At 48.3% G+C, this 13,619-nt stretch overlaps 1 protein-coding gene across 1 annotated transcript in view; it reads left to right on the top strand.

The window, feature by feature from the left end:
- LOC142576028 (uncharacterized) overlaps positions 1-2,138 on the top strand; it is an 11,620-nt gene extending 9,482 nt beyond the window's left edge. The window contains exons 4-6 of the mRNA XM_075685911.1: positions 73-96; positions 1,375-1,395; positions 1,963-2,138. Coding sequence (XP_075542026.1) covers positions 73-96; positions 1,375-1,395; positions 1,963-1,992 — 75 coding nt within the window. The 3' untranslated portion in view covers positions 1,993-2,138. The remainder of the gene's footprint in view (positions 1-72; positions 97-1,374; positions 1,396-1,962) is intronic.
- Positions 2,139-13,619: the final 11,481 nt, after the last annotated feature.

Raw genomic sequence — 13,619 nt, 5'->3', positions numbered from 1 at the left:
CTGTTATTGTCACTGGTTCTTTGTGTACTAGTTTGCGTCACTTCACTTATCTACCATGCCTTTCTTCAACAGAAAAATTGCTTCGCTAAGCACATGGTAAGTGTATCATCTGCAATTCTTACTGAACTTAAAGAATGGTTGTCAAGAGAACGCAGGAGCAGCCTATAGTACGCCAAGGTGGTGCGATGAAATGAGGAAATTTGGAGGTATACTACTGACCCAGATGATGCAAGAAAGGGGTAGCTGGAGATCACTCGGAGAGGCCTTGGCCCTGCAGTGGCCCCAAAGTAGGATGATGACGCGGCTGCTGCTGATGGTGATGAAGTGTCTCACCTTACTAATCAGCGAGGCAGGCATTCAATCGACTTATTCGACAATCTCTTTATTCGTTCAGATAAATTATATGCGGACAACTGATTGCTTGGTAATTTGGGAACTTAAACTGCGCTATGGACGAGACACCAAAGTAGAAGAATACAGGACGGTCTACTTTTTATGCAATGCGATAGGAAGCGTTCCACCCCGAGTGGCCAACCCTGCAGCCGATACGCGGAGAAAGCCGTGGACTATTATAAGAAATTCGCGACCCAGCTGTATTTCTTCTTTCTTTCTTCTTTTTTGAGCAGCTTGCCTTTCACCGTACGCTTATGTAATAGCAGTGTTCGAATACTGAAATTGCCGAATCGAATTGACTCCGATTATTTGAGAAATATTCGACCACCGTATATCTATCTAATCAAATATAGAATATTCCCTCGTTTCAATGGAGCAACATGAAATGTGAAATTTCAATGGCGACAGTTGATTATATATATATGAAAAAGGAAATCAGGTTTTTACAAGGTGTCCCAGCTAACTTTAGCCAGAGTATAAAAATGTGCAAATGCCACGTAGCTGGACAGAACAAAGGTAATGTGTTTTTCCGAGCGTGAAAGTATCCCGCGAATGCACAGAAAGTGCCTCGAGTCAGTCGCCAGCAAGCGCCAGTCGCGGGACAATTTTGCCTTCATTTGCAAACTTCTTTCGCGCTCAAAAAAAAAAAAACACTTTTAAGTAGCACGTATTGAGCAACAGAAAGCCGTATGGGGAGTTTTCCATGTCGCGCTGCAATTTTCTCTTTGATACTCCTCGTATAATTATACAATTTGAGTAGCTGAATAATTAAGACTAATTATCTAATTAGGCGGAATGAAAAAAACAACATAATTCGAGTATCTGCAAGCGACGGCAAACAACATTACCTTTGTTCTGTCCAACTACGTGGAATTTGCATATTTTTAAACTCTGGCTAAAGTTAGCTGGGACACCCCGTATGCAGCGGACTAAATGCTCTGACAGTTTCTCATGCTCCCGTTTTCATCATTTCTGTTATAGGGGCTCAGCGACAAGGAAGCGGTAACGTATCCCAGGTTATTTCTCAGAAAGCAGACCTGTCTTAGTCATGACTAGAGATAGCAATACCTTCAATTCTGGCATTTTACGTGCCGAGACGACTATCTGATTATGAGGCACACCATAGGGAGGGACTACTGTTCAATTTCGACCGCCCTTTTTTAACGTGCACTGAACTCTGGGTACATCAGCGTTTTCGCATTTCGCTCCCATCGTAATGCGGCCCCCGCGGCTGGGACGTAGTGAGCGATCTTGATCTTTGCAACGCGACGCCATGCCATGGGTGGTAGGCTGGGAATAGTTAGTTGTCTTTGAGTGTTTTAACTCGCAGCTGTCATGTTCGAAAATGTATGCAAGGGCAGAACGTAATGACTGGCTTTTATTTTGAGTCCCGGTAGCTATAGTATGTTTAATAATAACTTTATACATTCACGTGTCAGTGGCTTACTTATAGATTGAAAACTATATAGTGCTTTTTTTTGTCGTAAGTTCTCTCGCGATATAAAAAATTAAGGTTACGTTTGGCATAAGCTTATTCTAACTTGCACTTTCGCTTTCCAATTGTTTCAGGAATGCGGGTTTAAGCTCTCCGACCAGTGATCTGGTCCCCGTCATAACGTCACGCATTTGTATTCCTGGCGCCTCCGAATTAAAATGTAAAGCTTGCTTGTTTTCTAATAGCTGCCGTTCGCTGTGGCGCACGCAGCAAGACAGCTTGCGAAAATAAAAGCAGTTCTGTGCTTGAACAGTTTCATGCATCAGTATTGATCGCAACGTGCACATGCAGCGTCATTTATTCTCTTGATGCGCTTGAAACACTCGGCGTCGGCATCACCCTAGTCGACGAAGTCTTCTGTATCGTCGTGCGGCATAAAAAACAAGCTACTATTTGTTTCTGACGCGAGTTAGTACTAGTTGAATAAAACTAAGTGCAAGTGCACCTGTTTCGTAAAACAGCGCCGAGTACTGACCCACTGGCGAAATTGATAGTCGCGGGCATGTCGCAGTTGGACAGAACCGATCGCGACAGCGACGAAGCTCGCTCGGCTTGCACGTCTGTCTGCTCGTCGCTTCGACGGCGTTGAGAAAACCAGTTGTATTTATTTACGCGCGACAGAAGTGTACACATGTTAATCGGGTTGGCAAAATATTCGCTCGATGACGAACTCGGGCTGGATCGCAAGCGCCGTCGGCTGTGGCATCCGGCCCGCTAGCGCGTCGTGAAGTGGTGAAGTGTGAAGCGTACGTCTGGTTGAGCCTATGTCGCTCCCGCAGGCACAGTAGCGCCAGGGGGTGGCACACCAAATACGTGCACCCCCTCCACCTTCCCCCGTCTTCGGTCAAAGAAAAAAAAATCTCTGGATACACCTCTGAGCAGGTATGATCTTATTGATGATGTTTGTGTAAACCGAAGAAGAGCAGTGCAATTCGTTTGGTACTTCTAGGCGCCGCTCGTTCGTTCGGACGACCGTCACACGTGTACCGATTCGTTGTGTGCCGCATGGTGCAGCATGCAGAGCCGCTCGTCAAATCGGACGCTAGAGCGCGAGTGCTCTGTCATGCGCCTTACATATAAACTGCGCTGTGCGCCGGTTTTATTTCGTTGTCAGCAAGGTTTGCGTGGGCGAGCCCAAACGTTGAAAATATTCACGCAGACACTCCTCTGGAAGTTGTCGAAGTGCGCGTAAGCATTGTGCCACTTGCTCATCTCCAAGCAGCCCGGTGCAATGTTATGAAACTTGATCCGACCAGTATAAACCCTTATCAACCCTCATCGGTCGTTATCAAGCTTATCAAACATGATCCAACCCTTGTCAACTCTTATCGGTGCTTATCAACCTGGATGTACACGAAGCTGTTGCAAAACTCCTACTAAATTTGCGGGAAGGGGTGTGCAATCCTTTATTGACGCTTCGGATGCTTGTTTTGAGCTTGTTCTTTGTTGAAACGTGTGCTGTTCTGTGTTGTATGGGTGATTTCAATGAATGTATGCACTGTTCTCTTCGCTTTGCTGAGCGCTTGTAGCCTTTACGGGAGTATGGGCCATTGCTTACGGGGTATGATCCATTGTTTAGAGAGGCATGAGGCTGCTCCGGCACCTCGTAACGACCCGCCCTCAGAGAACGCTAGGGACGCGGAAGTCATTCGCCTACGCAAAGAGAACGACGACCTCAAGAACACGATCAAGATGCTAGTTAACGAAATGGCAGAGATCAGGTCAGGGCCACCGAGACTCCAATCCCAGCTCCGGCAGATGGTACTGCGACGTCCTCCGAACGGAGGACAGTAGTGAAACAAATATGTGAATCGGGAGCGTTGTCCGCAGAAGTCAGCGACATTAAGCAAACTCTCATTGGGCTGGCAGACGGCCTCAAACAGGTCACCGATAGTGTCAGTTTCCTTACCGATAGGAATTTGTACCTTGATCGATAAAAGGCCTACTCGTCTCACCCACGGCCTCAAGCACCAGCTTGAGGTCGTGGGTGAGAAGCCAGAACGAAAAAAACACGACAGGACCTGCAAAAGTAGCAGTAGCGGCTTAGACATGCTGTCTAGAGGCTGAGTGCCATGCCCTCTCTATTTATTGTGATATTATTGTATAGCGCTGTTTTTAATACATATCTAATTATTTTCTATTTATTATAACTTGTTCCCCACGAATTGTATTTCTTGACGCGTTCTTTTTTTGTTTGTTTGTTCGCCCTCTACTTGCTGCTATAATACTCTTATGTACTCACTAATCATAAGAGGTCCCCCTGGCAGTTTCTCACTCTGGGACCTCCTGAATACGTAAGCCGGCTTGTTTCTTGTACATGCAATAACAAACAGTAAACTTGAACTTGTGTTAACGTGAACGCTTTGTAAAAGTTGTTCCGAGATTCGCTAGGCAGTTGTTGACGATACCGGTCATTGTTGCATGTAACGAAGTGCGAAGCGCCGCTGAAGTGTCAACAACTTGCATTGAAAGCGGATCACATTGAAGGTATGTGTCTATGCTTGCGTTTTAAACGTGTATAGTGTTTGAAAGGCGTACTGCTTTCTTTTGTGAGCCCTTCTAAGATGTCAAATGACCCTTATCACGAAATGATCCCTTCGTGACTGCGCTGCATTAAGAGAAATTAAATCGGAAACTTCTTGGTCCCGTGTGTTCCTATGTGCCAAGAAAACAAAAACAAAACTGATGGCTCTCCCGCAATCGAGAGTAGATGCAAGCATGAAATGGCTACCGGTAAAGCAGATTGGTAGGATACGATACTCGCAACGGGGTGTGTTGTGGTATAGGGTGTGCCGTTCGCAACGGCACACCCTATACCACAACACACAGCAGCACGCCATACTGTGCACTGGCCCATATGGATGCAATAGTTTCCTGTCACAGACAACTTTAGTGCAAGTCTCTTATCGGCCAAACAGCCATCCGCGGCGGGTCGGACGCAGTCGGCTTGGACGCTGCCGGCGCGCCGAAAAACCTGTCTGTACTCCGTTCCATACATAGCCGTCAACGCTGTGGAGGCTAGTGGAGTCTGGAGAGACTTCATGCAGCGGCTTCGTTCGCGCTTGGATATAGTTGGCTGTTTTTTGACCGTGATTGTGCGCGACTGTTTAATGTAGACTCAGTATTGAATGAAAGAAGTTTTAATCCTTCGATACAAAGACACCGTGATATACGGCTGCTAGTGCGTTATTTTGGGTAATTTTTATTTTTGTTGATCTTTTCGGGTTTTTTATTTGCAACCCGTCGCGAGGAGCCTCACGTGCATGCTCGCCCGAGCGAACGTTGTTGGCGCGCAGCGAAGCACGGACGGAAGGCGCTGTTGTAGTCGGAACGCTGGCGCGAGTTGTTGGGAACTCGGCGCTGACGCCCGTTGTTGCACCTGGGTCGCAAGCCCCAAGGGTAGCGTTGGCCTGGCGGCCTGGGGTACAACTGGAAGCATCCGAAGGTCCCGGCAAAGCATGAGTCGACTGGTAACAACAAAACAACTTGTTTATTCTAACATCGCAAAGAGTTGGCGGTCAGGTTGACCGAAGTAGAGAGACGGGAGTGCACTTTACTCAACAGAAGAAATCGGAGCCCTCCTTTGGCGTCCGGGGGCAGCTGCTTTTATACTCTCGCAGTTGAGGGCAAGAAGGAACCCCTCTATAGATGAGCACGTGACTGTGCCGCTCGGGCACAATGGGATAAGGTGACGCATACTGTCGTGTCGCCGCCGGTCGGGCACAATGGGGAGGAGAAGGTGACTCACACTGTCGTGTCGCCGCCGGTCGGGCACAATGGGGAGGAGAAGGTGACTCACACTGTCGTGTCGCCGCCTGTCAGACCCCCTCGCTTCACAGTTGTTGGGAGCTCCTCTCCCCGGCTGCCGCGCTTCGACAAGCGTGGGCACCAATATGCACATACACTCACACACGCACATGAAGACACGTGGCATCGGAACATGCCTGGACGCGCTTGGCGGGGAGGCGTAGCGGCGACGCCGAACGGGCCAAAATGTCTGCCGCTTTGTTGCAGCCGCGCCGGCTAAACCGCGCGTCGTAGGCGAAACGTAACAGCGCGGAGTGATAACTTTTCTTGACGGAACTTCCTGCGTAGCTTCCACAGCGTTGACTGCTATGTATGGAACGGTGCATAGGAGTTGTTGGCCAAACGCACCGCGGAACTCTGGCGCTAGAAAGAGCACAGGCAACCCTGTCTCAGCGCCAGAAGATGACAATTAAGTGTATAGTACCCTGTATCTGCCTTTTAAACGTCGCTCTTAGAGATGACAAATAAAACTTCAACCTACTAGAAGTTACGGCTTGAGTGATATTGTGAACAAACGTTAGGAAGAGCTCGGAAGCAATATTTGTTGTAACTTGTTTGGGCAGTAGCTAGCGTATGTAATGTGGTCCTATACGAAGGGTTGGAGGGGGGGGGGGCAAAGGCCACATTTTCTTAAATTTCGACCGGTTGCGCGGATGATGTCGTTTTGTCCTCGCAACGATGCTTGGTTGTTCTCGTTTCATCTTCGGTTTGAGTGCCCAGATAGCGGCTCAGGATTTTAGCTCAATGTTTCTAGAAGAGAAAGCATTTCATGCTTATATCGGCCATCGCTACTGTCAACAGCGTCGCCACGTACTGCCTACGTCAGAAACTGCAATAGGTCTACTGTAGCGTGCGCACCAACGGTGTGCACAACGCTCATGTCGTCGGAGGAAGACATAGCGCTGCGCAGGCTCCACCACCGAGGCGATTGAGCGAAGCGTTGACGCTGCGCCCATTTGCCTTCGTCTGTTTTGGAGCCGAACGCACACCGCTTCTCTATAGAGGACTCCTATCTCTCTGCGCGAGGGACACGTCATGCGTCGTCGAGCGGGACAGCACAACAACGGTGGCGCCGACGGCGTTCTTGTGCCTCGTACAACTGCTACCGCAATAAAACGAAACTTTGCCTACAACCAGCGTCACTGGGATTTGAGCTTACGTCCTTCCGGTGACGTGCAGCTATAGGAGCTGGACGTGCTAACCACATGGCGCATCGCTCAGGCGAAGGCTTTGTCACAGAGTTTCATGCAATTACTAGAGGGAACTGTGGCGCGCTGGTGTCTACGGGAGCTGCAAGCAGCGCAGTTCAGCCAGCAGGGTAATGATGGGTAGTGCATGAATCTGCCCAGACTTCGTCTTTCTGGCTTTAAGTGGCTCTGTGACTTCGCAAGGTGATCATTTTTAAGGAAGTACTGCGTTGGAAATAATTAAAGAAACATTATTAAAAATTGCACGATGGCAGGATTTGAACAGAGAAACTCCACCACACAAGCCCGATATCGAAACCATTACGCCACGGACGCATGCAAAAGCGAAATCACTGCAGTTAGCAGCGATTATGTGTGCTTGCAGAATTTCGTTACCCTCTCCAATGAGAAAGCATAAATTTTTTTGAAATTTAGGCCAATTTAGGCCCAGATAAAGCGCAATAAGCAGAGCCACAATAATGTCTGGAGTCCCGTACACGAAGATCAGACAAATCCTTGTACTATTCATCATTCCCATGATGGCTGAATGATTGCAGTGCCAGAGTTCTCTCTATATAGTAATTGTGGGAAGCTCTATGGGTTTTACCTGGTTCGTATAGACGTAGTACCTTTTACGGAACACTAGTCTACTAGGGCCGTGGACGGCAGTAGCAACGCTGCTAGCGACATCCTGTTACGTTTTGTTCAACTATATAACGCGTTTGAAGTTCTTTTTGTGTGTTACATGAGCATTCTTGTTTATTAAACTTGAGAAAAATGACCTGACCGCCAAAAATTATGTTGCTACCGTCACTTTACAGCCGAAGTTAGGCAGATTTTGGTAGGTCACTGAAATGGCAGCTCTGCATTCTCTCTGGTTAAACATTGGCTGCATCAAAGCGGCTGCTCACTTAGACGTCTCTGATATCCAGGTATACTGCAAAGAGTAATATGTTTACAGAGAAGCTAAAACTTGTAAACTATAGCCGAAGATGAAGAAGCAAGAAAGATATGAAGATTAAGGATTGAACGTTTTCGGAGCAGGAATGAGCAGTGATGAACGCCTTGATGGCTTGGTCACTTGTTCTGTTACAAATTTGGCGCAGCCGACAGGATTGGCCGGAGTGGAACCACGAAACTCGCAAAAACGCGAGACGTCTGCGTCACGCTGAGGATCACTGACGACAATCTTCGAAGCCCTGGCCAGCGTTCGACTTGAGGGAGTTAAGCTTGCAGTTGTGAGAGTTGAGTAAGATCAGTGCTCACCCCAACAGGACCCGCTCATCACCGTAGACGTACTGTGCAAAGTTCATCGGCTTGACATCTTCACGGGCCACCTTAGTGTCAATGCACATTGTCCATGGAAAATCGGAGTGGCCGAGGCGAGTAACACAAGGTTCTGTTGCAAAATTCTAGAATATTCGCGGTATTTTGTGCGCCACGCAAATACTGATAGTGGTGGTGCCTGTGCATGCGTGTCGGAGGCCAGAGCAAGCGATAATGTAGCGTACGAAAAGGACGCTGTGCGCAACCTCAAGGAAAACTTTGTTCTGGAGAAGATGGTGGTTCTTATGTGATGAGTGCCTGCTGCCTATCTGGAATAAATGATCTTCAGATTTTGGAAGAACAGCGTTTGCACGACGCACAAGAAAAATAAGGGCGCACATACACTTTGTGCTTTGTCTACGCGCCGGTTCTTGCAAAATCTGAACAATGCTACACCAATCGGCTCAAGTTGAGTGAATGAGTTCAAGGCCGTAGAGATCGCTGGAGGCTGCTGGTGCCTCGCTTTTTAGTTTTTACGGCAGGCGTGGTTCTTGTCGAGGTCGCACGCAGACTTTCTTTACGCGGATGCAACGGAAATTACGTAGATCTTCGCCATACATGGTGCAACCTGATCTGCCTATGCCTGCCCACTTCAGGCCGAACGGGTAGCCATTTATAATTCATTTTCCCCCGCATGGAATGTACTGTATACTTTCGCTATGTTTTATATCAGCTCGGCAGCTATGTACTGGCGTTATCTCGCCGGTTTTCTTGATGTTGGTTCTCGATCTAGAGGGATGAAGGTCTAAAAGTTAGGTGCCTAAACCACAATTTGATTACGAAGCACGCCGCCGTAGGGGACTCCAGAATAATTTGCACCACCAAGGGTTCTTTACTGTGGACCTAAATCTAAGTACACGGGTGTTTTAGCATTTCGCCTCCATCGAAATGCGACCGCCGTGATCAAGAAAGCCTAAACTACGGTCAAACACGGGTAGCTCGCAATGTCACCGCAACGAAACAATGGCGCCATTTGTCACCGACACGGCAAAACACGACGAAACATGACGCGCTGTGACGCCATCATTCAGAGAAACCGATGTCGGCTTCTCTGAAAGCGGGTGCGGCAGAGAAATTGGATCTTTCGAGCCGTGTTACCGCCAAGCGACACGCACTTGCACTGTCTTGGAATAGAGTTGCTTCTGGCAGAATTTCCCAGCACGTATGCAACTTTCGCTCGTGCGTCATCGCTAGGACGCGGAAAGTTGCTTTTTATGAACATTTCGTGACTCAACGCATCCTATTTGCGTGAGCTTGTCACGCCCTGTCGATGTGCTGCCACTACGTTTCCCCCGACAGAGGCGTTTCTGGTGTTCTTGCGGGATACAACCTCTGCGGATTGCCTCGAATTCATGCGTTACTGCTCTTCGCCTGTGTGCGTCTTTCACCGTTCGTGGGACATATCTGCAGTCGCATGCCGGCCAGGCCTCTAGCCATGAGCTAAACTTCACCTCCCCCCCCCATATAGCATTCATTCTCCACTTTCTCTCGTAGAAGGAGAGAATGGACATCCGAAGGCCTCCTTCCGATTCTTGACGGTGGCAGTTTGAGCGTGTGGTAACATGCATCCGTTCATGCGGTAGGAGTTCAGTGGTGCGATTTTCCGTGCGATCTGTCGTACGGTGCGTCATGCGCGACTTGCCGCATGCAGCGATTCGGGACACATGGTACAAATGAGCGAGCGGCGGGTAGCTCCGCCCAGAACCGTGGAAGTTAGGAATGCTGCGTAACTTCGAACAGAAAGTGAAATCAACCGTATTTGCACAGCTATCTTGTTTGAAACAAACGATTACAATATAAACACGTCTATGTGAGCACTGTAGACGTGTTTCCGCAAGGCCGCGTTAGCAGTACCGGATCCGTTAACAGCCGCCGATGGCCAGGAGCCGGCAGCTAGGCATACCTCGCTGGGCCATCGAATTCGACAATGGTGGCGCTTGTGACACGATCGCTTGCAGCTCGTATAAAGAAGCGCCTATGTTAGTCGGCACAACGTGTACACAATTATGTCACGCTTAAATTGCAGCACAATTGATTTCATTGGCGCCGACAGGAGCAAACGAGCATGCCAGGCGAGCTTGCGATTGCTGGGACACGATGTAGGCCTAGCTCGCCGGCCGTCTATCTGGGGCCGAGGGCCCTTGCGATGCGTCCGCAGCTCGTAATGAAGCGCCTAAATTTGTCAGCACAATCAATGCCTGAACATTTATGTTTCTGTTAAGTGAAAACACGGTTAGTTTTCCCGGTGCCGTTAGTAGCGTTGAGTAAACACGCCAGTCAGGCAAGCCGCTTCGTATACATACGATCGCTGGCGCGTCTGCGCTGACCGCGTCCGAGTAGAAATCACGCCAACGATTTACTATTACGCACAACGTTTTATTTTTATAACACGCACTCTTTCGAGGTCACCTTATTCTAGAAGTTATTTCGTGTCAGAAACAAATTGTAGCCGATTTAAGTCGGCAGCGAAAGAGGCCCGCGTTTCGACCAGGGAGAAAAACAAAAACAAACAGACATGATCGGAGCGGCAAGGCTCCGATCATGTCTGTCTGCTTATGTCATGTCATGTCATCATATCATGTCATGTCGATCATGTCATGTCTGCTTGCCGGCCCCGCCCCGCCGGGTGTACCACGTGGCCATCACGTTCACGCTACCGGCGCTGTCATTGGCTGCGGTCGTCCGACCGATGCGGCAGTCGCACGACAATATTCAGCAAGTTGGTCGCATGCGCGGCGTGTGATTCGGCGCCGCGTGCAGCGGATTTCGTTGAGAACCTGTTGAGTGCGGTTGCCGATGCGAATGGTCGTACGAACGATCGCACCCAAAATCGCACCATGCGTCTCGAGATTGGCGTGCTTCGTGCCGAGGGATGGTACACGCCTGTCCCGAAATGGTAAAATAAGCAGAGCAGAACAAAACTTGATTCCAATCATCGGTGAGGTGTTCGTACGATCGAGCTCTATAAACAGCTTGACTGGTCCTCTCCCCCTTTCAGGATACAGCAGGTGGTGCGCAAGAAATGTACCCTCGTCCAAGAGAAAACATTCGTCCGAAGTCGTCATCTCGCGTTGTTTCCAATACAATTTATGAGGAGATCGGCCATTCTAAATGATGACGTCAGAAATCTTGACGGAGAGCTCCGTGGTGCTTTCGGCGTGTACTTGCAGGGGTAAGTTTTGTTTTTTCTAAATGTAGAATTACGTTAGTATTATTTGCAGCTATTAAACGGCCATTTATCGACCGCATGTGCGACGGCGACCGGAGGCTTCAGCTGTCACATAATAAACGTATGCGAGAAAGATTCTTGAAGCTTGTTCTCGGCCCGTTTCCGCATGTCATTTCCGATACGGCGAGAACGAAGCCTGTCTAGCCTGAGTTTCTGTGCAAATTATAGCAAAGCATCCAGCTGAAAGCAACAAAAAAAAAGCGCCATATTTTTAGGAGAAGCGGTAGACACCAGCGTCACAAAACGGGAAATAGATACATAGAGATAGATAGATAGATAGATAGATAGATAGATAGATAGATAGATAGATAGATAGATAGATAGATAGAGAGAGAGAGAGAGAGAGAGAGAGAGAGAGAGAGAGAGAGAGAGAGAGAGAGAAAGAAGACCATGCCTTTCCTCTGTACCTTTGTTTTATCCCTGTTATGCACAACGTATCCTACATGCTACTCTGCTTTGGTACCTCAACATTCTCAGTTAAGCAATTAATGGGGCGCGTAGTTTACGGTCCTGTTTTCGATATGCTGGAGCGAGCTTCCAGTCGTGCCTACCTTTATTCGCCCTATGTCCGTTGTTTCCTTGCACTACATCCGGTAGCGGCCAGTCGTCCAAGACTGTATAACCAGTAGCCTGAAGGCATGGCAGTGGTACGACGGCGTGGTGGCGACGTTACTTTCGGTATGATCTATACGCATCCGGCTAGAGCCGCCTCAATTTGCACTATATCCTGTGTTTGTTTGCATCATGTCCGATACCAGCCAATCATCTAAGACTGTAGCCGGAAGTGAGCAAGAATGGCAATGGTACGACGAACATAGCGCCATAGCCACATTACGTTCAGTATGACTCTCGCATTCTGCAAGTCAGCAGCAAGACATCAGCAGCAGTCAGGGGCCGCGGGAAAGTAGAAGAGGCAAAGATAGCTTCGCTTAAAAAAAGCACGCCATGTTTACACGCCATGTCGGTTATGGTTGTGTGACATATGGCACACAAGGTACCTCGTGCAGATGTGGTACTATACCTCCGACCTCAACTTCGGATGTTGTGCGTCAGCCTTTTCATTTCGTGTGCCATGCTTTATTTGTTTTTGCAATATTCCCTGTGCTACACCATTCAAGACCGTCAAAGGAAAGCCAGCGGGCAATACGCGGCCTACCTGCTTACAGAAGCTAGACTTTATTAGGTGGGAGCCCTATTTGCCGAGAACCGATTCCAAGCGAAGCATAGCTACTGCTCTTTCCACCAGCTTAGCGCACGAAGTCAAAGAAATAGTTGTTTCAAGGTACGTGACTGACACGCCGAGTAAACGGGACTCCCACCGAAAGTAATCTTTAAATCTCAAGCCTGTGATTTCAGGAGAATCGAGAGCAAAAACCAGGCCTTGACCTTGATGGTTAAAAGCTTCTAAAATCATTCTAGGGTCTGTAATTGTAGTTAATAATGTTATCGCGCAATCACCAATGGATTCTAGACATGAAATCGACTGTCCACCTCGACCTTTTCAACCTATCCTTAGAGGAAGAGACTTAGATATTGCTGCCGTGGCACCACGCTCGCTTACAATACTTTTGAAAGGAATATCTGCCCCGTGAGGTTTACTGCTGAAGAACACATTAAAATCGTTTTCTTTGCTGTTTCGAACTTCGTTCGCGGGAGCGGTCAAGTCCAAACTTTTACAAAGGCCAGTGAACTTGGACCACGTTTTGACAGCGCTCTTCTTAATTGAATGCACCACTAGCTGCTGTAGTAGAGAAACTTGGACGAGTTGAGGGAAGTTCGTATTTCACAGGTCCTCGTCAATTTAGCGTGGCTGCTTGTCAAATATGAACCGCTACCTGCTCCTTTTCGCTAAACAATCCTTTGCGCGTCACAAACCCGCCTTCCTGATCAGAAGGCAAAATCACAAGCTCGTTACTCGTTACAAGCTGTTACTACAGTGAAACCCGAATGCAACTAATTCGGATGAAGCGAAGTATTCTCTATATCGAATGTGAGAAACTTGCTGGAGTAGAATGCTCACACCACGAAACTCACTCACGTAAAATAATGTCCGCGTAACCAACTAGGCATTGCATATACTGAACCTAATGGACTGCTTATTAAAACGAGAGCATGCCAGTTTCTTTCGGAAGCGCTCTCGGAACTCATTGTGCTTTGTCCAAACGGCGCGAGCAGAGTATTC

Source organism: Dermacentor variabilis, chromosome 3, assembly GCF_050947875.1.
Source record: "Dermacentor variabilis isolate Ectoservices chromosome 3, ASM5094787v1, whole genome shotgun sequence".
Taxonomy (NCBI): domain Eukaryota; kingdom Metazoa; phylum Arthropoda; class Arachnida; order Ixodida; family Ixodidae; genus Dermacentor; species Dermacentor variabilis.
This window is presented reverse-complemented; position numbering and strand designations above follow the sequence as displayed.